Consider the following 20,943-nt stretch of genomic DNA (forward strand, 5'->3'; position numbering starts at 1 on the left):
TAAGGGAACCATGGTTCTTTCCTGCGAACCATGCCATCATCAGTGGGCGTGTCGTGTCCTAGGCTGTGAGGACAAGCAGGAAGGAATTTGTCTATTGTCTAATGCTGCTACAATAGGTGGCTTTACACCCCATATTAGCTTGATCGTATCATATTGTGGAGCATGTGGCCATGAGTTTCAACACAGAACAATGTTGTTGGACCGACATGTTTAACAACTGTTAAATCGCTGTGAGCAGGGTTCGAACCTGCGCGGGGAAACCCCATTGGATTTCGAGTCCAACGCCTTAACCTCTCGGCCATCACAGCTTCCTGAGAAGGGGGAATCATGATGAGATCTACAGATGCAAACACAACAAAAGGCTTCTGTTTTTAAGGACTTGTGCTGATACCAGAAACAAACTGACAAATCAACTGATTTCAAGCTGTGATGGCCGAGAGGTTAAGGCGTTGGACTCGAAATCCAATGGGGTCTCCCCGCGCAGGTTCACAGCGATGGTTCTGCACTTGGTCTGATCTTGAATTTCTGTTGCATGAAGCCTGATCAGAGAGGAGTACGTCCACATTGCTCCCTTTGAAACTCAGTACAGGCAGTCAGTAGAGCTACAGTTACAGCTCAACTAGACCACTTCACTGGACTACTTATACTGTTGTTATCCCAGTTTAACATGACTGCGTCTCGCTGTATACATGTTCAGATTGGACCATTTTGTAGTCGGTCTAAATATGTCACAGAGCAAAGAATCTACAAATTAGCAACCAGCAGCATGTGGAAATACAGACAAACTTCCAGCATCTCCTTTTGGAATTTCACCACTCTAACTATGAGAGTTGAGCGGACATATGTCACATCGCTGTGAGCAGGGTTCGAACCTGCGCGGGAAACTCCATTGGATTTCGAGTCCAACGCCTTAACCTCTTGGCCATCACAGCTTCACAAAATCCAATGGGGTCTCACCGCACAGGTTCGAACCCTGCTCACAGCGATGTGCCAGGTCTTAAACCCACACATCTATATCTTTCTGTACAGTCCACAGTAGGTGCAATATTGATGTCTGTGCTATGTCCCATAGTTGTATCATTTACACATTTGCCTGAAACTTATTGAAAAGGGTTTTTGGACATTTTAATTTAAAATTTTCCCTGTGTGTCTCTCTAATCTTGACTAAAGTTAGTCAATAAAACAGGAAATAGTGTATGCTTTGTGTGAAGACATGCCATTGTTCTCCAAGCTGTGATGGCCGAGAGGTTAAGGCGTTGGACTCGAAATCCAATGGGGTTTCCCCGCGCAGGTTCGAACCCTGCTCACAGCGAGTGTGCTTTACTTTACTTAAGGAAACTGAATCCATAGGGTTAGGGTGGTTTTAAAACCTCATTTACAAACTATGATATTTGGTTGACTTGCATATCTGGCAACCTGTAAAACTTTGCTTAAATGTTCAACACATTTATTTCAAGTACTTAAAAACTGAAATTGAAAACTGTCTCAAGGCGGTTGCTTTTTTAACTTCCAGAGCTTTAACTCTGTTTCCTCCAAAAGGTTTCTCCTATACAACATAATCTCCACTGAAGCCTGAAGTGCACATTAACAATTTTACCTCGAGCAACTTTGCCCAGTATGTTTTTTGCCCGACGGTTATGTGTATAAAAACTAATAAAACACTGAAAACTGAATATGGAACAGAGAGCTCAGGCTTTAATGATCTTCTGTCTCAACAAACGCTGCTTGGGATTTGTGTTGTTTGTTCTTTCTGGCTCTCTGATAGAACATGATGACCAAAGACTGAGACTGAGATCCTCCTCAACTTCCTGCTGATATTACTGTAATTTCAGAGTCAAGGAAAAGTCTACGTGACCTAATTCCTTGTGGCATGCAGATGCACTGAAGTAAAAAGTTGAATAAATCAACTGTTTCCTACAAAGGATCTGAAGAAACATGGTCTTTAGTTTCCTAACTCAACATAATAAGGCAAAAAGCTTCCCTCCAATTCTTTTTATCTTTCGTCTATGAGAGAATTTGCTCTGAAAACGCCGCAACTCTGAGCTTTGATCAGCTCTTTGTAGGTGAGTGGGCGGGCTGAGAGAGCAAACTGCTGACGGCACATTCAAGTGAGCTGATGAACGCATAAACATTTGCACATAATGGGTACCGTTCACACCCTTTCACAAATATGCAAACAAACACACACACAGAGAGAGAAGAGCCTCCGAGTTTCATGTGAAAGTAGTGATTAACAAACCAAAGTGAATGAAAACGACATGGCCTGTTTTTCATCACAATCCCATGGAACAAGTCCATGAGCTTGATGAGGGGGTGCTGACAAGAGTTTAGGATAGGTTGTAAATATGTACATCTATTGATCAGTTATTGACATGAATAGTCTGAAAAAGATATTTTACATAATATATATAATATCATTCCTACTCTTGAACTAAAACAGAGGTGAGGTTTGTTTTGACCTCTGGTTTGGTCGCCACCAATTCCTCAGACAAATATCTCACAAATAAGCATGTAAATGTTCTTTTTTGTCTGATTGTTAAAAAAGTGGCAACGCTGTGAGCAGGGTTTGAACCTGCGCGGGGAGACCCCATTGGATTTCAAGTCCAACGCCTTAACCACTCAGCCATCACAGCTGCAAAAGAAGCACATAATCAAGATTTCTACATCTGCAGATGAAAATCAACGGCAACTGGACTTTGCAGAATTTTCCAGTGATATCTCATACTTCCAAATTCCTAAGCTGATGAGGGAAGAACTACATCCAGCTTTTAACAAAGTAACAGTAGAAATATCACAGGGTAGAAATACTCCAGATCAGAGCATTGACATACAGTATCATATTATTCACTGACAGAAAGCGACAAGCAATAGAAGCTGTGATGGCCGAGAGGTTAAGGCGTTGGACTTGAAATCCAATGGGGTTTCCCCGCGCAGGTTCGAACCCTGCTCACAGCGATCAGATACTTTAACAACCTTACACATTCAGGCCTCAAAAGATGATCAAAAACTGGACCTCTCCTTCCACTCACTTAAACCATAAAAGCTTCCTGAAATCTCAAATCTATCAAACTTGGCACCATAAACATTCTGTAAAATCTGATGCAGCCTCAGTGACATCACTGAGTGGTTTTGAAGCTCAGTTAGCTGTTCTGCTGTTGCCGTCCTGGCAGGGCCTGACTCTTTAATCCCATGGCTGACAGACAGATATCCTCAAGAAGAAAAGGAAGTTGAATTAGCATTGATTTTTCATCTGCAGATATAGAAATCTTAATTATGCCCTTGTTTTGAAGCTGTGATGGCCGAGTGGTTAAGGCGTTGGACTTGAAATCCAATGGGGTTTCCCCGCGCAGGTTCGAACCCTGCTCACAGCGAACAAAGTTCACACAATATCTTTAACTGAAGGTGGAGATCAGACTCCAAACCAGCCACACTGTTTGGATCCAGAAACCTCACTGTATTGTATAACTAGACAACCGAGAATTCAGTGCTGTACATCTGCAAAATATGCACAATTATTACAGCTGTGATGGCCGGTAGACTAATTCCAATGGGGTCTCCCCATGCAGACTAGACGAGACGAGACGAGTTTGATTCCCTTTGGATCCTTTTTCCTCTTTTTTGGCAATGCTTTGCTGTTTGTGGATTCTAATTTTTGCATTTTGAAGAGAGGATTTGAATTCCATTTATGTTTTTGGATTTACTTTACTGGTAAATGGATGGTGGACTTTATGTGGGACAGGCAAGGTGTTTGGTTGAGCTGGTTTAATCTGGCACGGGTCGGTGGACTCCCAATTCTCTCTTTGTGAATTTATTTTGGTGATTTGTTTTGTGTTCATAGTAAACTGATTATGTTTCCATTCACAATGCTCTGTGGCTATCATCAAGAGGGTTTAGCAGCATTTAAAATCTAATTTCTCTCATTAACCAGCTCTTGGTACAAAGAAAACAGCAGCACTGACTAATTAAGTCAGTAACTTACACTGACTGTTTGAATCTGTGCTAAAATCATCAGTTAATCATGAGCCGACAGCTGGGTGATGAAACTTTAGAAAACCACATTCAATCACATTTGCAAGTACCAAGTCTATTTGCATGCTTTGATTCATTTATTGTCTTTTTGCTTTTAATTGTTGCACCTGAGTGTTTGTTATTTCACATCCATGTCAAGCATCATTTTCTTTCCTGCATGGAGAAAGCAGACTACAAAGCCTTTCTCAGTCCAGGTCTAAATTTAGTTCAGTGCATCATCTCATCAAATCGCACTCAAGCAACAAAGCCAGTCAAAGCTAAACGTCTGCTTTCAAATCAACAGGCTGATGATCATTATTTGGAAATGAGTGATGAAATTATTGCCTGAAACATATGGTAATGTGCAATGAAACTGCAACGGGAGATAATAAGGATGACAGCAATAATCTATGGCAGGCCGCTGACTGCTGAAAATGGCCTTGTTTCAACTTTTAATGCCCTCGCCTGCTGCTTTACTGTCACTTTATCAGTTTGAAAGATTGAGTTTCATTTGTCTCTGACTGTGGACTCTATCTGTTGTGATTGTTACCTCCACCATGGAGGCTATGTTTTCACCTGTGTCTGTTTATTTGTCAGCGGGATTATGCAAAAAGTACCAAGCCGATTTGAACCGAACTTGGTGGGAGGACGGGGTGGCAGCCTGTGGAGAACCCATTCAATTTAGGGACAGATCCGGGTCATTTACTAAGACGTTGATTTTTTTTTGTCTGACGTCTGGTTTGTGTTAGGTGAAGTCACATGAGCCTGGAACAAGGGAAACGGAGTGGAAGAGGAATTCATATTATGTATTGTATTATTAAATGGTTCGGAGCTGGGAACAACGTTGCATCTGAGGTGTCCACTTTCCAGGTAAGAGTTGGAAACAAGTTGGAAAAGTAACCGTTTTGTAAGCTATTGTTGGTACCATTGTTAGCTAACAGCATCTGATAACAACACACTATGTGACAGTTTGCATGTGAAAGCAACACAACATGTTTACAGGTAAAATCTGCACAATACTGCGTCGCTATGACTAATTTGACACAAAAACAAGACTAAATGGCTGATGACACAGTGTCATGTCCAGCTTTTAGTCACTGTTGATGCACTGAGCGGCCATCTTGGATTGTGAGCTCGGGTCCGCTGAAGTCCGTCTGAGCTTCCAAGTAGGAATTCAGATTTCTGTGGGGTGTTTCTGTTGACCTAGACTGGGAACTCAGGAAAATCCAACTTCCAAGTTCTAACAGATCGAACAATTAGTGTCTCTAGTCATGCTACACACTGTCTTTAGTGTCATAGCATACTCAATGACAATGCTAACATGCTGACATTAAGATCACTACAGTTGAAGCTATTACAATGCATCCCAGAGTTTGGGGTCTTCCAAGCATACAGTATCCAAATAGCAAGAAATCGCAGAGGAAACTCAGAACTGATTGGAGGGACTAAACATGCCTTCTGGCCGGGGCACAACTACGGACTTATCAGGAGAAGCTGGAAAATGTTGCTCAAGAAAGGGAGGTCTGGAGAGTTCGGTGTCACTGCAACTCAGATCCAGATAAATGGAAGTTATTGGATGGATGGATCCCAGAGTTAGAGAAATATTCCTCCACCATCCCTCTTTGTCACCAGTGCAGCCAAACCTATCCCCTTGCTGTACAAGTCATGCATTAATACATTTGATTTTTAAAATTAAACACCAACGTGAGTGTTTGCAGACGTGACATCACTTTCAGCAGAAAGACATCACACGTTATGTATCACCTACCTCTGCATGCAGCAGTCTGAACCACTAGAGGCCCCTCTCATCTAATATCATGCTCATGTAATCTGCTGTAGACTGATGGAAACGTTCCCTCGAGTTTGACTCATTCACATCAGGACGACCGACAATCGTTGTAAAACTGCAGAGGTGGTCGTGTGGAGGTTAAAAATATTATTCACAAATTATATGGCTGGTAAAAATTAAGAATTTAATTACCTAAGAATCAAGACACTTAATTAAGTTGTGCATGATCTCAGTCACGTTGTACTTTTTTGTGTTTTTCTTCTCCTCAGTTTGAGTGAAGCTTCTCTGAGGAATTTAGTTCTGGTTTTATTTTTCAAATGCAACGTTTTCACCCTATAAAAATGTTTATTTAGTGTAAGTGTTTGTGTGTTTGAACATCTCCACATGGGTTTTAGTATTTTGATCTCTCACTGCGATCGCTCAAGCCAAAACAAATGTAATGAGGGGACCATTAAATAGAATTTACTGCAATTTTCCCCGAAACATCTCAGACTGACCCAGACATAAAATAAGGACCCTAAATAACCACACAGATTATCCCGATGTCTGTCGATTCTGTGTCTTTAAAAAAAGCAGCTGCTCAGACTCAGAACTAAATGACACACATAAACGTATATTATACAATTTACTTTATTTATGATCATACAATCATTAATAAAATGTAATGTTAGCTTGTGTTTGCATATTAATTAACTCATGAAATGCAGGTGTAACTCAGTCAAATATGAACACACTGACATGATACACATATTGTAAGTGAATAAGAGTGCCATTATTCCTGTGTACATCATGAACAAATGTCCATTCACAGATAAAAGACGTAACTCTAATCACATTTTTATATTTTCTTCAGCATCACACTAACACAGTGATGAGTGTCTATAGAACAAAGAGTTAATTCAGCTACATTTATCAGTCATTTATTAGTCAATCTGAGCATCTTCCAAGTAGTAGACTTGTTTTTTTCTGGTAAACATTTTCATTAATTTATATATTTTTCATATATTTCTACCAGTCTAATGGTGTACAGTGGCATTTAGGTAAATAAAAAAAATACATGGAAGACTTAAAAAAATTTCTTTTGTACCTGCAGTCGAAGATCTGATCAAACTTTTCAGTTGGATTTTGCAGTGAGGAAACATTTATTATCTCATTTCAAACCAGGTGAAGTGCAGAGATGTATTTCTTTTCTTGATTTAAAAAAAAACTTTTTTGGTTATGTTTTGCAAGTTGCATCTTTAAAATCGAAAATTCAGAGTTTTAAACTTTAAATTTACCCCCCTGTTTTCTATCTTTTTTTTTCATTTCTTTTTTTTCCTAAAACCCCATGGTATCAGTCACTCTTGGTAAAATACAGACTGTTACCAACCTTTTCTTGTAATTTCAAGGTATAATATTGCAGATTGACCAAGAACAAAAAACAAAAGGAAGGAAAAAGAAAATAAATGAGGAAAATCTATTGATTGAAAAAACTGTAAACATAAACATATATGCCCCAGTGTGGATCAAAGCTCACAGTGTGCCAATGTTACCAGCAGCCTCCCTACCCACCCCCCCAAACACACACTGAGCCTCAGAAGAAATGGGACCCCTAACCCTTGCAGAGTTAGTACCACACTTTACCCGCTGAGCATCCCTGCAATTAAGTTAAATGGGCACACAAACCATATTGCTAATGTTTTCATGAAGCCAGGGCCCCAGAGAAGTGCGGAGATTGCTGAATCCATCAGTGAAATTGCACACTGACATGCCCCACTAAGTTTGACTGCACGATGGAGCTCACTTATCCAAAATGCATCCAATATACAGATATGTCCAAGCGCGTGACGCGTCGTCAGAAAACTACTGACAAGACTCATCACAGACAGCAGCTGTCTGTTCCATGCTGCGGAGTCACAATCCTCGCTAAAAGCAGGACAATGAAATCATTTCTCTCAGCCAACAAATGACAGTTTGGTTAATTTGACTGAAAAGCAGAACAGAAGGGGATTTTATAGCAGAATGGCCATTTATTTATTTTTTTGTACTGGAAACCTCACAATAACTTCATCCTGTCATGTGTGCACAGATGATGCAGAGAAAAAAAAACCTTATTAACAGCATAATTTCATTATGTATTTGTTAGACTGTCCAATAATTCCTCACAGGGAGAGAGGATTTCAGTTTTCTGAAACAAAGGAGCTAAAATGGTTTCTCACGGTTCAGATCTAGAAACTTCTTAATTTGTTACTATTCTAAGATCGGTCTGCAGAACATGCATGTTTTCCTCTGGGGCAGTCAATATACAATAAGACCTGCTCCACAATATTGTTCAAACGGATGATTTTCAGCCAGATTTATCCCTTGTTATGATTAGAAGTGTAATGTAAACTTGTGTTATTTCCCAGTGTAAAGGATCAAGAATTTTCCTTTCCTACATTACCCCAATTATCTGCATCAACGCATGTCATATTACACAGGTAGATACACGACACCCACAGCTGAGGCAAAGGGAATTAATCAAATTAATGCTCATGTAACCAATAAGCAATATCACTACACTGAACAGCCTTTTCCTTTCATTACTAAAGACTTACTCTTTTTTTTCAAATTACGTTTTCACGTCTTTTCCGAACGTCAGATGAGAGAGAGCGGGGAGGAGTAAACCAGTGGCCTAGCTCTGTCCGAACTTTAAAAAACACATCCACCACAATCCAGTTTGTTTAACCTGGGCTCAAACAGAAATGTTATTGTTTGTATTTAACACACGGACATAAGAATGACAACAATTTTCGTATTATTTAAGCAAATCTATTGCTGGATGGGTGCATAAATGGCGGATCTCTACAGCTCAATATGAAATTAAATGGTAATTAAATTACATTTTTCTTGGTTTCTTTGTATTTTCTGCACAGTTGCATTGAATATTTACTTTTTGTGGAGTTGTTGGGAGTTAAAACTCGCAAACGAAAAACGTAAACATTGCTGAGATACTGTTGGATGAATGGAGAGTATAAATACAACAGTCACACAACATGTTGTGCGCTCACAGAGCTCTTTTGTAAACAATAGAGAAAAAAGACGCTGCCGTCTGTTTCTAAAGCGACAGCTGGCGTGAAAGTGGCGCTCGTGGCCGGACACAGTGGAAACATCAGCTAAGTGCAGCCTGTCCCTAAAATAGTGGGATTTAAGGAGCTGTGTTGAGTAATGATTTTCTGGAAGCATTGATGCACACACACACATGAAAAAAGGCCATTGGGTCATTAATGAAAGTGGAATAGGCTTAGCGCACTTTGAATAACCATTGGACTTAATACAAAAGCCATCACAGAGTAATCTGCCGCATTTACTCAGGATTAGCATGTGGAGAACAATGCCAGTTTAATCCTAAAAGGCTGACCTGTTGCCCAGACGACTGTAATTATGATTACCGGCGCTCGCATCATTACATTCATGTACATTTACATGACACAGAGTAAATAGAGGGTGGAACGTGCAGCGTCTTCAGCGTCGTACGATGACTTTTGTTCCACCGGTTGATTCTCTGTTTGTGTGAAATATGATGTGATGATGTTTTGAGGATGACACCAACGTTTATCTCTGCATGTTAGTTAGTTACGCCACTGGTTTCCTCTGGTTTCTGTCACTGCAGCTGCAGGACTCTTCACTGAGACTGAAACATCGAATGCGTGTGAACATTCATTGACTCCAGAGGAAGGATCATAATGAGTTTACAGCTGATTTGTGTTAAGCTGTTTAATGGACTGTGGTGAGACTTTGTTCAAACGCACAGGATAAAGTGCGATGACTTTGGTTGTTTTAACTAAACTTTTTGTCGGTACTTCAGTTTGATTAGATGTTTGTTTTATGATTTAAAAAAACCTTCTGAACAAATGATACAAATCATTCCAAGGGTGCAGGAATTGACGACTTTATCTCTTCCAATACTGATTTCTATTAACTTTACTGTCCCTGTCTCTCTGATACACCTCCCTGGATCATCTACTTATAGATGAACTGTTAAAAATCACTGGTGACTAATGACTGTCTGACTCTTAAAGGTTTGACTGAGTTCAGGTACATAACCTGACCAGGTTCAGGGAAAGGTCACACAAAAATGAATTTGGTTAGAGGACGTCTGTCGCCACAGTTACACCTGCACAACACCATCAAGAATAATAAAGTTGCTATTTAAAGACGGGATGCAGAATTTATATTAAGCTGCTCTGAAAATAAAACCACAAGACAAATGAATGCGTTGTTATGTAAATTAGTCAAAACCTGATGTCACTGCAAAACTAAGCCTGGGTAATAACAGTACGGAACAAAAAGGCTGATTTAATGTGTAATGACAACAACAATCTGAGTGTGTCTTCACTAACCTTTGCCTTTACACCTCCTCCTCCTCTTCCTCTTGGACTTTCCTTTCACGTCGCGCTCTGACCTCTCCATGTTTCTGCTGCAGGTCCCATGCACCGGAGCCATTCAGCACTAATTATAATTGTTGTTATTTTTCTTTCTTCTGTGGTTGTTCTTCCAGGAGTAGTTTTGTCCTCTGCTGCTTCTTCTTCTTCTTCTCCTCCTCCTGTGTCTCAGGGAGGATTCAGAGAGCAGCTCTGCAGCGGGAAGCCCAGCACTCAGCAGCACTGTGACTGACTTCTCTCCCCCCCCACCCCCCGTCCTCCTGCTGCCGGCTTTAGGAGGCAGGCGGCTGTTACGGCGCTGACATCACGAGGAGGGGGGAAGAGCTGCGGGTCGACAGCGCTGTGATTCAGCATCACTGAGGTAAAGTCGCTGAGTTTTTGTGGCTTCAGCTCCTGGTGAGAGAAGCAACAGATGAACCACAGATGGTTAAATCAAAGTCTGGAGGAGGACAAGTCCAGGGTTTTAACAAAAATGACTTTAAGTGACCCAATGGTCCCATCAAATGTGATATAGAGTATGTATATTAACTGAATTTTCATATATTTCCAAATTAAATAAAAACATATTTCATGAAATGATGCTATGTGAACAAAAACATATCACATATTGAAATATATATCTAGCTCATAACAATATGCATGTTTATGTGTGTATAATCATTTATGCGTATGCACACATGCATTATTCAAAATGTGCATTATAAAATATAAAAAGTGACACATGCAGTGGGTCTGTCGTTATATTGCCCACTGACATGTTTTTATATTATGTACGTAAACATATACAGATGTAAGAGGCACATGTGATTTATATGTTTGTATAAATGAAATACTAGATTGCGACATGCTGTGTAAAATTTTAGATATTTATACAGTAGGACTACGTGATAATAATACATCCCCTTTTATAGTATGTGACATCTGTGGCAACATCTTCTTTAATATGTATGGCCATGTATGTCATATATTACTTTTCTATATGGGGTGTCCATCAAATATGGGTTTAGAAGAAAAAAAAGTAATGTAACAATCCTACAATTACAATTCAGTTCAATTTTATGAATAGACATTATCTTAAGGCTTTTTAATTTAAGGTCAAAACCTGATTTAATTACAGAGAGAAACCCAACAGATCCCACAAAAAGCAGCACTTGGCGACAAAGGGAGGAAAAACTCCCTTTAACAGGAAGAAACCTCTATTTATTGCCGGGTGGATGCTAATTGCTTTATTTCATTTATCAGGTCCTTTAATGAGTTACATAATTCATCTGTGTGGTCACTTGTTGGCTCGTTATCTCACAATTTATCATCTGGATCGTATCCTGAACACGCACTGTGTATGATGTATGATTATTATTATTATAATAAAAATAATCAGGACATGGTTGACCTTACGCGAAGGTTTAGTTTAGGGCTAAAATCTGCTCTTCTATTAAAGCTCCATACGGTATAAAGGTAGATGTTTGTATTAAAGCTCCATACAGTATAAATGTACTTAAAACCAGCCGTCAGGACTTCCTGTCGCTTTGTGATGTCACAACAGAGCACTCACCAAGCCAGGACCCACTGTCCAACACTTGCAGGATTTTGTTTCTACCTGAAATCTGCTATATTTGTTTTATTTATTTATTGGATCAGTCAGAAAACAGTCAGCCAATCAGGAGAGAGGCTCAGAGCCTCCTCTCTTCTGATTGGCTGACACCGACCTGTTGTGGGGTTTCCCCTATGTTTTGAATATTCTATACACGTTTTATAAGGAAATAAGAAAAATCAATCAACTAAAACTAATTTGTCCAGCTAATTCTTTGATATATGATTAATTCACAAAATAAATGAATAAATAATCCACAGGCTTTAAGCGCTAACCACACATAAATATATGAACCATATGTCGATGCTCCTGTATAGGACTCCATGCAGTGACATGTTACGTATTAGACATTAAAGTGCTGAAATGTAGGTTAGAAAGATTCTCCTGCTGAGATGTTTCTGCAGCAGCAGGAGATGAAACGAATTTCTCTCCATGCATCGACACTGTTATCTTCTTTGTCTCTGAAATGTCTTGATTAAAACAAAGAAAAACTCATTTTGGGCTTAAATGTCTGAATTTGCACTGTGACCATCGACCATCTGGTCCTTTTAATATCTTTCTTTTTTAATTATGACATAAATACGTCTGTAAAAATTAAATTCACTTATATCATGTTTTATTTATTTTTATCACCACCTGTGAGCTCACCTTCTAACATGGGTGACTCCATGTTATTTGGGTATACAGCAGCTATATCTGTAACAAAGTAACACATTTTTTCTCCTTTGCTACCCTCCCACTAAAAGCTGCAGCACGGTGATTACTCCCCCACATGATAATGATAATATAAGAGAAATTAAATTAAGAGATACATAATGAAACAAACCATAACACTCCATGACAAAACTGTTGAGTAACACTCAAACTGTACGCTATGAAGAAATGACTTATTTTACTAACAATAATACATCTGGAGAGATCTCTGATTCAATTATCAGTAGTTGCAGAATTCAGTTTGCTTTCCTGTCGGTAAATGTACAAAATTTTAAATATTATAATATTATTTCATATAAAACCCTATTAGAAAGAGGAATTATTTCATGTATTTCCCATGCAGTCAAATGTATAACCAGCCAATAAAGTCAATAAACAGTACGTATCTACATGTTTAAAACTGATGAGAAATCAATGAAAAAAACGCATACAAGCATGAAGCCTAACTCTACATGTTACAACATATTAAAATGGATCATATTGATATTTTTAAGGTATGATCATGTGCAAATTTAACTTTTATCTTCAGGAGTTTTATATGTGATAACAGTCTATAAACTACACATCAGATCCTGCAGTGAAGAAGAAGCTGAGGGTGGATTTGAAGGAGAATCCACGGTAAAAGACTCCACCTCTGTTTTTTTAAAGAAGACAAGGTGAAGCCACACTTGAAAATAAATCAATCTGGATAATATTTCAAGCTTTAGAAGAACAACCTAAAGTCTGTTTGGAGGCAGGTGAAGTCTCGAAGGTCAATAAAACATCATAATACGTTGACAACTTATAAAGACATTTGGGGGTTGGGAGGATTTTCTCTAATCAGGATGTAGATGGAGGTGCGGGGATACGAGGAGAAAGTGTCACATTGCTCACTAAAGCTAACAGATAACTTCTGAACAAGGCCGTAACCCACCAGGAGAAATGGGCAACTAATTGGAGATGGGGCATAAGGAACCTAGCTCCAGATGTTCACCCCCTGGGCCCTGTGGCAGGTTAACCAGCCCAGTTTCATGAGGAACTCCAATGAAGCTAAGCTAAGTAAAAAAAGACAGATTTGATTTGATAGACCAGAGAGTATAAAGTGGTTTCAAGAAAACAGCCCTGACAGTGTAATTGCTCCGTCTACCTGCTGCCTGTGGAGGTCACAATATTGTCTTTGTTTTTTTTCTATATGGTGCATTAACGACATTTCTTTAAACCTTCAGAACTTGTCCTACACCAAACATGTCAGGCTTAATTTTGAGGAAAATACGTTTAAACCGATGAAGACGACTTGATGAAACAGTAAAACAACATAAAGACTCTGTGTAAACATCATGTACTGTAGCTTCAATGAAGAGCAGGAAAAAGCTCCTACAGATTAGATCATGAGTGATAATGTTATAAAGTGTGGGGAAAGATGGTTTTAACAACTTTAAAACTACAGTAGAAAGAGAAAGTGGATTTTTTATGGGATGAGAACATCAATAATAAAGAAGAGAACACAACAAAGAAACAAAATAAGGATTTTTAAAAACTTTTTTTTAAAGCAGACGTTTCAATACCAGACCTTGTGCTCTAATTTGAACTATTCACCGTTTTGCATCATAATGCCCACTTTACATAATCTTCCTTCCTCACCCTTACTTCTAATTAACAGCAGCTGTTTAATCCCTGCCAATCACCTTCCTCAAACTGATAATCTGAGTGCGTTACATCCGAGCTAAGATTCACATCGACCCCTCTGTTTGGGTCTCCAACATCATTTCATTGTTGCTATCACTGTCATCATGTCATTGCTTCCCTCCCCCTTGTCGGCCTTTGGTGGGTTCAGGTCCTCTTGGTTTTTTTTTTTCAAGTTTCCAGTGCCTGACTCCCTCTTCGGAGGATTAGCCAGATGATGTACCTCTTTGTTTATCTCCACGGCTGTGCTGAAGGTTGTGTGCTTTGGGGATTGTGTCAAGCCTCTGGGATCCACATTTCTTGTAGTATTTCACCTCACTGACGCCTAAAGCTGTTGCTTTCTTGTATGATTATCCACACTGTCTTACCACGTGCCCTCAGTAATCGTGCGCTGTAAGAAAATCTGAGCAGAAGAGTGGAGGGAGAGGAGGAACGAAGTGAAGGCAGCTGTAACTCTTCCTCATTTATCTGACTCTCCTTCGGAGGATTATTCTAATCTGCCGCTGGAGAAGTGTCGGGGATTTGGCTTAAAATCAGGTACATGCATGTACAGGAGTGCTGCATTCGTAAAGTGACTAAAAAGGAAAATAAATGCTCACTTGTGGTGCAGTTCCACTTGAAACGGGGAAGTCAGTTCAAAATGTTGTGACGACCCTCTCATGGGGTCGTCAGCTGGAAATCAGAAAAGAAGACAGGGCGGTGTTTAGCTCAGTTGGTGGAGCGCCCGCCCCATGTGTTGAGGCTGTGGTCCTCACTGCAGGCGGCCCCCGGTTCGAATCCCGCCAGGTCTGTTGCTTTATTGTATCCCAAGAAACACTTCCCCTGTGTTGTAAGTAGACTTGTAGTCAAGACCGCCTGAAACGAGACCAAGACACTACCAAGACCAGAGAGTATCAAGACCAAGACAGACCAAGTCAAGACTAAGACCAGTTGAGCTCAAGACTGAGACCGAGGCCGAGACAAAAAAACAACAACTAGTTACACCATATTTTGCTATTCCGCATGAGTTGTAGAACGCGAGAAGACGAGCGTCAACGTGTCTGTGTCACAAAATGCATGTGATTGGTACCACTTGAAGTGGGCGTATAAATAATGATATCCAAAAAAAAAGCATGCCTGTCTGGATAGTGTAGACTACAAATCCCTTCGGGACCGTTCTGCCAGTCCGAGACATTGCGAGACCGAGAGACCTGAGACCGAGACAAGACCAAGACCACAAAAAAGTGGTCTTGAGACCGGTCTCAAGAACTACAAGTCTAGTTGTGAGTGAGACAAACTTTCTTTAAAGCTTCAGAGGACACAAAATACTGTTATTCTTTTGTTGGTTTATTTTAAATAAATACTGTTTACTGGCTTCAATAACGGAAAATGTGTGTAAAAAGATGAAGATGACTTAACTTTGAAAGCGACTGAAGTGTTTTCTTGTATCATTGTTGCAGTAAAACAACTCGTCATTTCTACGGTTTAAGGAACAAGGTTTTTGTGATTATATTCTACTAAAAAACTTTCACGTAAGATCCTGGAGGCCACTAACATGAAGATGTCCTGCTTTATTAATAATGCCAAGAACCAGAATATTCTGAGTCTGCCTCTGGCCAAAAAATAACATAACATTATTTGATTATTTCATGTATTTTTTATTTAAATGTCACAGCTTCATTAGAAGTTTATCTCTGTGCTAATTAGCCGCCGCACTCCTCAACGCTGTGAGGAGCTTTATCCTTTAGGCTGGATAAGACCAGAGGCATACCGACGGATGTAATTCCTGCGTTTTAATACCCTGGAAGCACTGGTTTTAAAATGTTTTATTTTGTTTGTCTCAAACTGATCAACTTTTTGCGAGTCTAAAGGCTCTGAGTTACTCAAGTGAAACAGAGAAAGAGCTGAAAAAAGTCTTAAAATTCAACCAAATTTGATGCCAATTGGCTTAAACCGTGCTAGAAACAACAGAACAGACACGTGGAATATTTGTTCATCCACGTGATGTGAGGTGATAACATGTCTGACATCTCCTCCTGCTGTTTCCAAACATGCAGACTGTTAAGGTGAGTAGATGTGGGGACTACAGCATCATGCGGACTCAACAGAGAGGCTATTGCGGCGTCTGATGAAAAACAGATAGATTGTACTGTATTTCAGCCTGTGGCTAAGACCCCACAGGGCAGGGAGAATGAAGTGCTCCCCAAAAATGAGCTCAACATCCCAGCAAATAGGACACAGCGGCTTCCCTGTGCGCTCCTCAGGCCAAACATTATACTGTACATTAGATCCATCTCAGTGTTGCTGTGTAAAGCCGCTGCTGCTGCTGCCCTGAGGCTCGCTTTCTCCAGCTTCTCCAGTCAGGTTTGGTGGCGACTGGCGAGGACGACTTCGCTGCATGTACGGGATAAATGATGCCATATCATTGTGTCATCTGGAAATCTTGTCATATTACAGAATTAGCATATTTATGTTTTCCTGTCTCTCTCTTCAAGTCTTTATTCTTCTCGGCCCACGCTTCTATTGCATTTTTCCAGTTTTAAATATCTTGTCCTTTTGCTTGATGTAGAGCATTGCTATTTTTTTTGCTGCATGAAATGTAGTCTATAAACATTTGTTATTAATTTATTTAATCTTAAAGCCCCTATGCACAGTTTTTGTCTTAGCCACAACATTTCTGTTGGATTATTCATAGAGTTTGTAAAGAGACAATCCGGGTGAAAAATTGCACAATGATGAACTCAATGCATATGATACAGGAGAAAAACAATTGCCCTCAATCTAAAGCTCTACCAGGGAAAACCATGTTCTCTATTCTTGAAGTGACTGTAATATAATGTAACATAACTTCCCCTGGGGTTAAAATAAATATGTGATTCTGATTGGGTGGGAAGCTGGTGAGGGATCATGGTCTTTTTACAACATTGTGAACTCCTACTGGAACTTGGGTGGGAGGCATTAGGCTATATGTGATGGCTACCTGCTTGAACTACCTGTGGGTCAAAAATTCAGAAAATATTACAGTATTCAAATCCAAACTAAGATGGTGAACGGAAGGACAGGCCACAGTCTGGTTCACCACCTGGTCCAAAAAGCTTTAACCTTGATCATAGCTTAGAGTTGGATTCAAACAATGATGGTAGAGAGTCTATATGTTTAGTTGGTTAGGCCTGTGTGATCATTACAGTGACATATAAGACTTTATGATGATAATGTGACGTGTTTATGTTTTCTTTTCTAGCTTTCTAGTTTCCTTCATCCTGATCTTCCCTCCTTCTCTCATTGTATCCTTGACACTCCTACTTTCTTGCTTTCCTTCCTTATCCTGCACCTTTGCCTGTTGGCTTCCTTGTGTGTGTGTGGGTGTGTTGGTGTGCAAATGGGGTGCGTTAGTTTTATTGTTTTTTGAGAGCGGCGCCGTGAAGTCAGCCACCCTGGTCATGCTTGAGTGATGTGGCGGAGAGTTTCATTATGCTGTGAAATAACGATCATACCATGATTAAGGTGATTAGATTCCATGAATATTTGAAAGCCGAACCAAATTGCTGATTAAATATTTACTGGTGGTTTCCTTTCTGACAGACTGGGAGATCATATCACATCTCCCAAGTGGTTTACTGTACTGTACCGGAGAGCCTCCGTGTGTTAGCGCTACACTCCAATATCATACAACTGTATGATAATCAAGTGCACGACTCTCAATTTTAATGAAGTTTATTTTTAGTTATGTGGCTGCAATGTGTGTGTGTCTGTCATAACTGTGTGTTCAGACTTGATGGAGTCATGACTCAGAGATAGAGTATGAATTGTGAAGCAGATTGTGGCATCTGGGTGTTTTGTTTAAGAATGTGCTTAAGGTCAATACTTGGTAAAGTTATCTCTCTATTTACCTGAAATGATGTTGTTTTACATATTAGGGCCACAATTATGTGTTAGAAGCTTTTATCTGTTGTTGTTTCACTGTTTGTGTCATGTCAGTTGTGCTGTTGGGTTGGATTGAACAAGCACCTGAGAGAAACATGAAACACTGGCAGCACCAAGTGGCTGTAAGAGGTACTTACAGATACATAACTCAATATTTTGCAATGCAATTCTGACCTGTATTATTACAGTGTTGCTGATTTCTATCAGGACCAGCACCGGCTTGACAACTTGAACATCAAATTGCATGTAAAGCAGGGTGAATGGACAGAACCAAGAAACAAATCACACAGTAAACTATAACATTCAAGAAGCAAAGGAAGTGATCTGTTATACACTTTAATAGGTACGCCTGTTCAACTGCACGTTAATGCAAATATCTGCCAATCATAGCTAATCTTATGGCAGAAATTCAATGCATTAAGGCATGTAGACATGGTCCAGACCATGTACGGAAGTTCAAAATGAGCATCAGAATGGGGAAGCAAGGCGATTTAAGGGACTTTAAATGTGGCATGGTTGTTGGTGCCAGATGGGCTGGTCTGAGTGATTCGGAAACTACAGGGATTTTCATGCACACCATCCCTAGGTTTTACAGAGAAAGAGGAGAGAGAGGAAATATCAGCCGTGGGAGCAGTTGAAGCTAGAGGTCAGAGGAAAAAGGCCAGACTGACTGGAGCTTCAGAAAGACATCCTTACCAGATGCCCAAACCACCTCAAACAGCTTTTTGACATGAACACAACCCACAGCTCATAGTTGAGGGTTAGAAGGAAGATTGACTGATAAATCAAGAGCTAGTTGAATAATTAGACACAAGCAGTGCTTAATTTGTAAATCATGAGGTGCCGGAACGCAAAGTACATATGACAGCTCAGGGATGACGAGACGGGCAGAGGTCCCGGAACGTATGCGGCGCATGTCGGGGGGGGGGGCGATGATGGCGGACATGCCATGCTGTGGGACACAAGCCTCAATTTCAAATATAGGCTATAGCCTACTCTGTACAGCACAGGCAAATGCCCACATCACCACAGGCAGGAATTTTCTCAACAGGTCAAAACAAACAAAAAAAAGAGCTTATAATAAATCACACAAATCTTTCTATTATTCAAAGATTGGCACGGCAGCCTATTAATAGACAGTATGCTCAGCTCAGTTGTGCAGCAAAACCTGAATTTTCCATAAGAAGCCACACTACTCTCCGCTCACTGCCTCTCCTCTTCTTCTGAACCTCCCTGCTGTCAGCGGGCTGATGCCAGGGTCCAGCCTGTTGCTCCGGCCACTGTTTCCCATAGTTTCAAATAAATTACGTCCGCCACGAATAGATTTTTCGGCAATATCGTTCCGTTCATTCATCTCGCTCTTTCGCCGTTATTGGCGCGCGCGGCACACACACGCACACACACGCATGCATACACACATGCACACACACGCACGCACACACACACACACACACACACACACAGGCAGAGAGGGGTGGAGAGAGAGAGAATGGCGAGTGCAGCAGTGCACAGCGCGGTAGAAGCGAAACTATACCGGTCAGTGCGTCAACTTCAACAGATCTCCAACTCTTTCAAATGACGTTAAATCTATAAACAACATGGAATTATGGGGATTTGTTCTGTAAATTAATAAATACATATTATTTTATTTTAAACATTTTTAAAACGTTTTTTTTAATGAGAGGTGCCGGATCTGCCCAAATAAGTACCGGAACACAGGGAGGCCAAAATTAAGAGGTGCCGGATCTTGTTCCGGCAGGATCCGGCTCAAATTAACCCCTGGACACAAGTCTAACTAGTGTGTCTCTTCCCATATATAAGTGGCATATTTTCAAAAAATTCTAAAATTCCTATATTTACAGAAACTAGGATTGTCATCAGAACCAATACTTTGGTATGAAGTCGATGCCAACACGCGAAAAATGCATTGATGCTTGTTTTCTTTTTGGTACCGTGAGTACCGGATATACAACTTTGCCCTCGGCGGGCTGTGTTGACTCCTTTGTGTTGTGTTTCCTCCTGGAACTGACATGGGCAGTATACGTGCGTGAGTCTGAGCATGCATACCTGTGAGGAACAGTGACTAGACCACCACATTGACACACAACTGATGAGTTTTGATTTTGGCTGCAACATTTGGACTGTAAGGTCAGAATTTAATAGAGATGCACCGATTGCAAAATTCTTGGCCGATACCGATTCCCGATTTTTAAGGAGGTCTGACCTACCAAAACCATTTTTTCCGATACCGATTTTCTATCTAAGAAATAATTATAATCATACAATAGACACCATATTTGTTTAGGCACCCTTTCCCAAATTTAATACAAGTACCCCTCTCCCAGACACCATTTTGCCCATAACCCCCCTTTTCAAGAATAAAACATCACAAATAAGAAACAGAGAAACAAGTGCTTCTGCCCCTCAGCTCTGTGTGTGTGTGTTCATGTCTCGCACTCTGTTTGGATTAATAAACACAAATAGGCTACAAACGTACACTTTGGCCTCATGTAATTGTCAATCGCTGTGGTTTTTTTTTGAAAATTGACCGGATTCTCTCGTGTTTCTTTGTGTGACTTCCTGCACAAAATAGACCAGACGCCGAAACGATCGCTGCAGGGCGCAAGCCAGCCGCAGAGGATTTGGACGCCGAAATGAAAATGCCCCCGCCTCTCGGCACTTCCGCGTCCGGTGTGGCCCCGGTGTTATACGGTCCGACCCCCCCCCCCTTGTCGGACGACCCTCGACGCCACTCCTCGACGCCAATCCTGGCGGAAACACTGATCCTCCACGGCTTACTTTTGACTTGCAAGCATTACAAAGAGCGTGTTTTGGGTCGTCCTGGCACGCAGTGAAATAAGTCCAAATCAGCG

At 40.5% G+C, this 20,943-nt stretch overlaps 1 protein-coding gene and 6 non-coding genes across 7 annotated transcripts in view; 3 read left to right on the forward strand and 4 right to left on the reverse strand.

Moving 5' to 3' along the window:
- The window catches only part of LOC146969888 (inactive double-stranded RNA-specific editase B2-like), a 74,027-nt gene that overhangs the window by 41,921 nt on the left and 11,163 nt on the right, over window positions 1-20,943 (reverse strand). The window contains exon 2 of the mRNA XM_085805438.1: window positions 10,159-10,593. Coding sequence (XP_085661564.1) covers window positions 10,159-10,261 — 103 coding nt within the window. The 5' untranslated portion in view covers window positions 10,262-10,593. The remainder of the gene's footprint in view (window positions 1-10,158; window positions 10,594-20,943) is intronic.
- trnas-cga (transfer RNA serine (anticodon CGA)) lies at window positions 227-308 on the reverse strand. Its single transcript has one exon. It is a non-coding gene; the product is annotated as a tRNA-Ser (tRNA).
- Window positions 852-932, reverse strand: trnas-cga (transfer RNA serine (anticodon CGA)). The gene has a single exon. It is a non-coding gene; the product is annotated as a tRNA-Ser (tRNA).
- On the forward strand, window positions 1,231-1,312 carry trnas-cga (transfer RNA serine (anticodon CGA)). The gene has a single exon. It is a non-coding gene; the product is annotated as a tRNA-Ser (tRNA).
- Window positions 2,552-2,633, reverse strand: trnas-uga (transfer RNA serine (anticodon UGA)). Its single transcript has one exon. It is a non-coding gene; the product is annotated as a tRNA-Ser (tRNA).
- trnas-uga (transfer RNA serine (anticodon UGA)) lies at window positions 2,874-2,955 on the forward strand. Its single transcript has one exon. It is a non-coding gene; the product is annotated as a tRNA-Ser (tRNA).
- Window positions 3,290-3,371, forward strand: trnas-uga (transfer RNA serine (anticodon UGA)). Its single transcript has one exon. It is a non-coding gene; the product is annotated as a tRNA-Ser (tRNA).

This window comes from Trachurus japonicus, chromosome 17, assembly GCF_045865225.1.
Source record: "Trachurus japonicus isolate A0001 chromosome 17, Traja_1.0".
Lineage (NCBI taxonomy): Eukaryota > Metazoa > Chordata > Actinopteri > Carangiformes > Carangidae > Trachurus > Trachurus japonicus.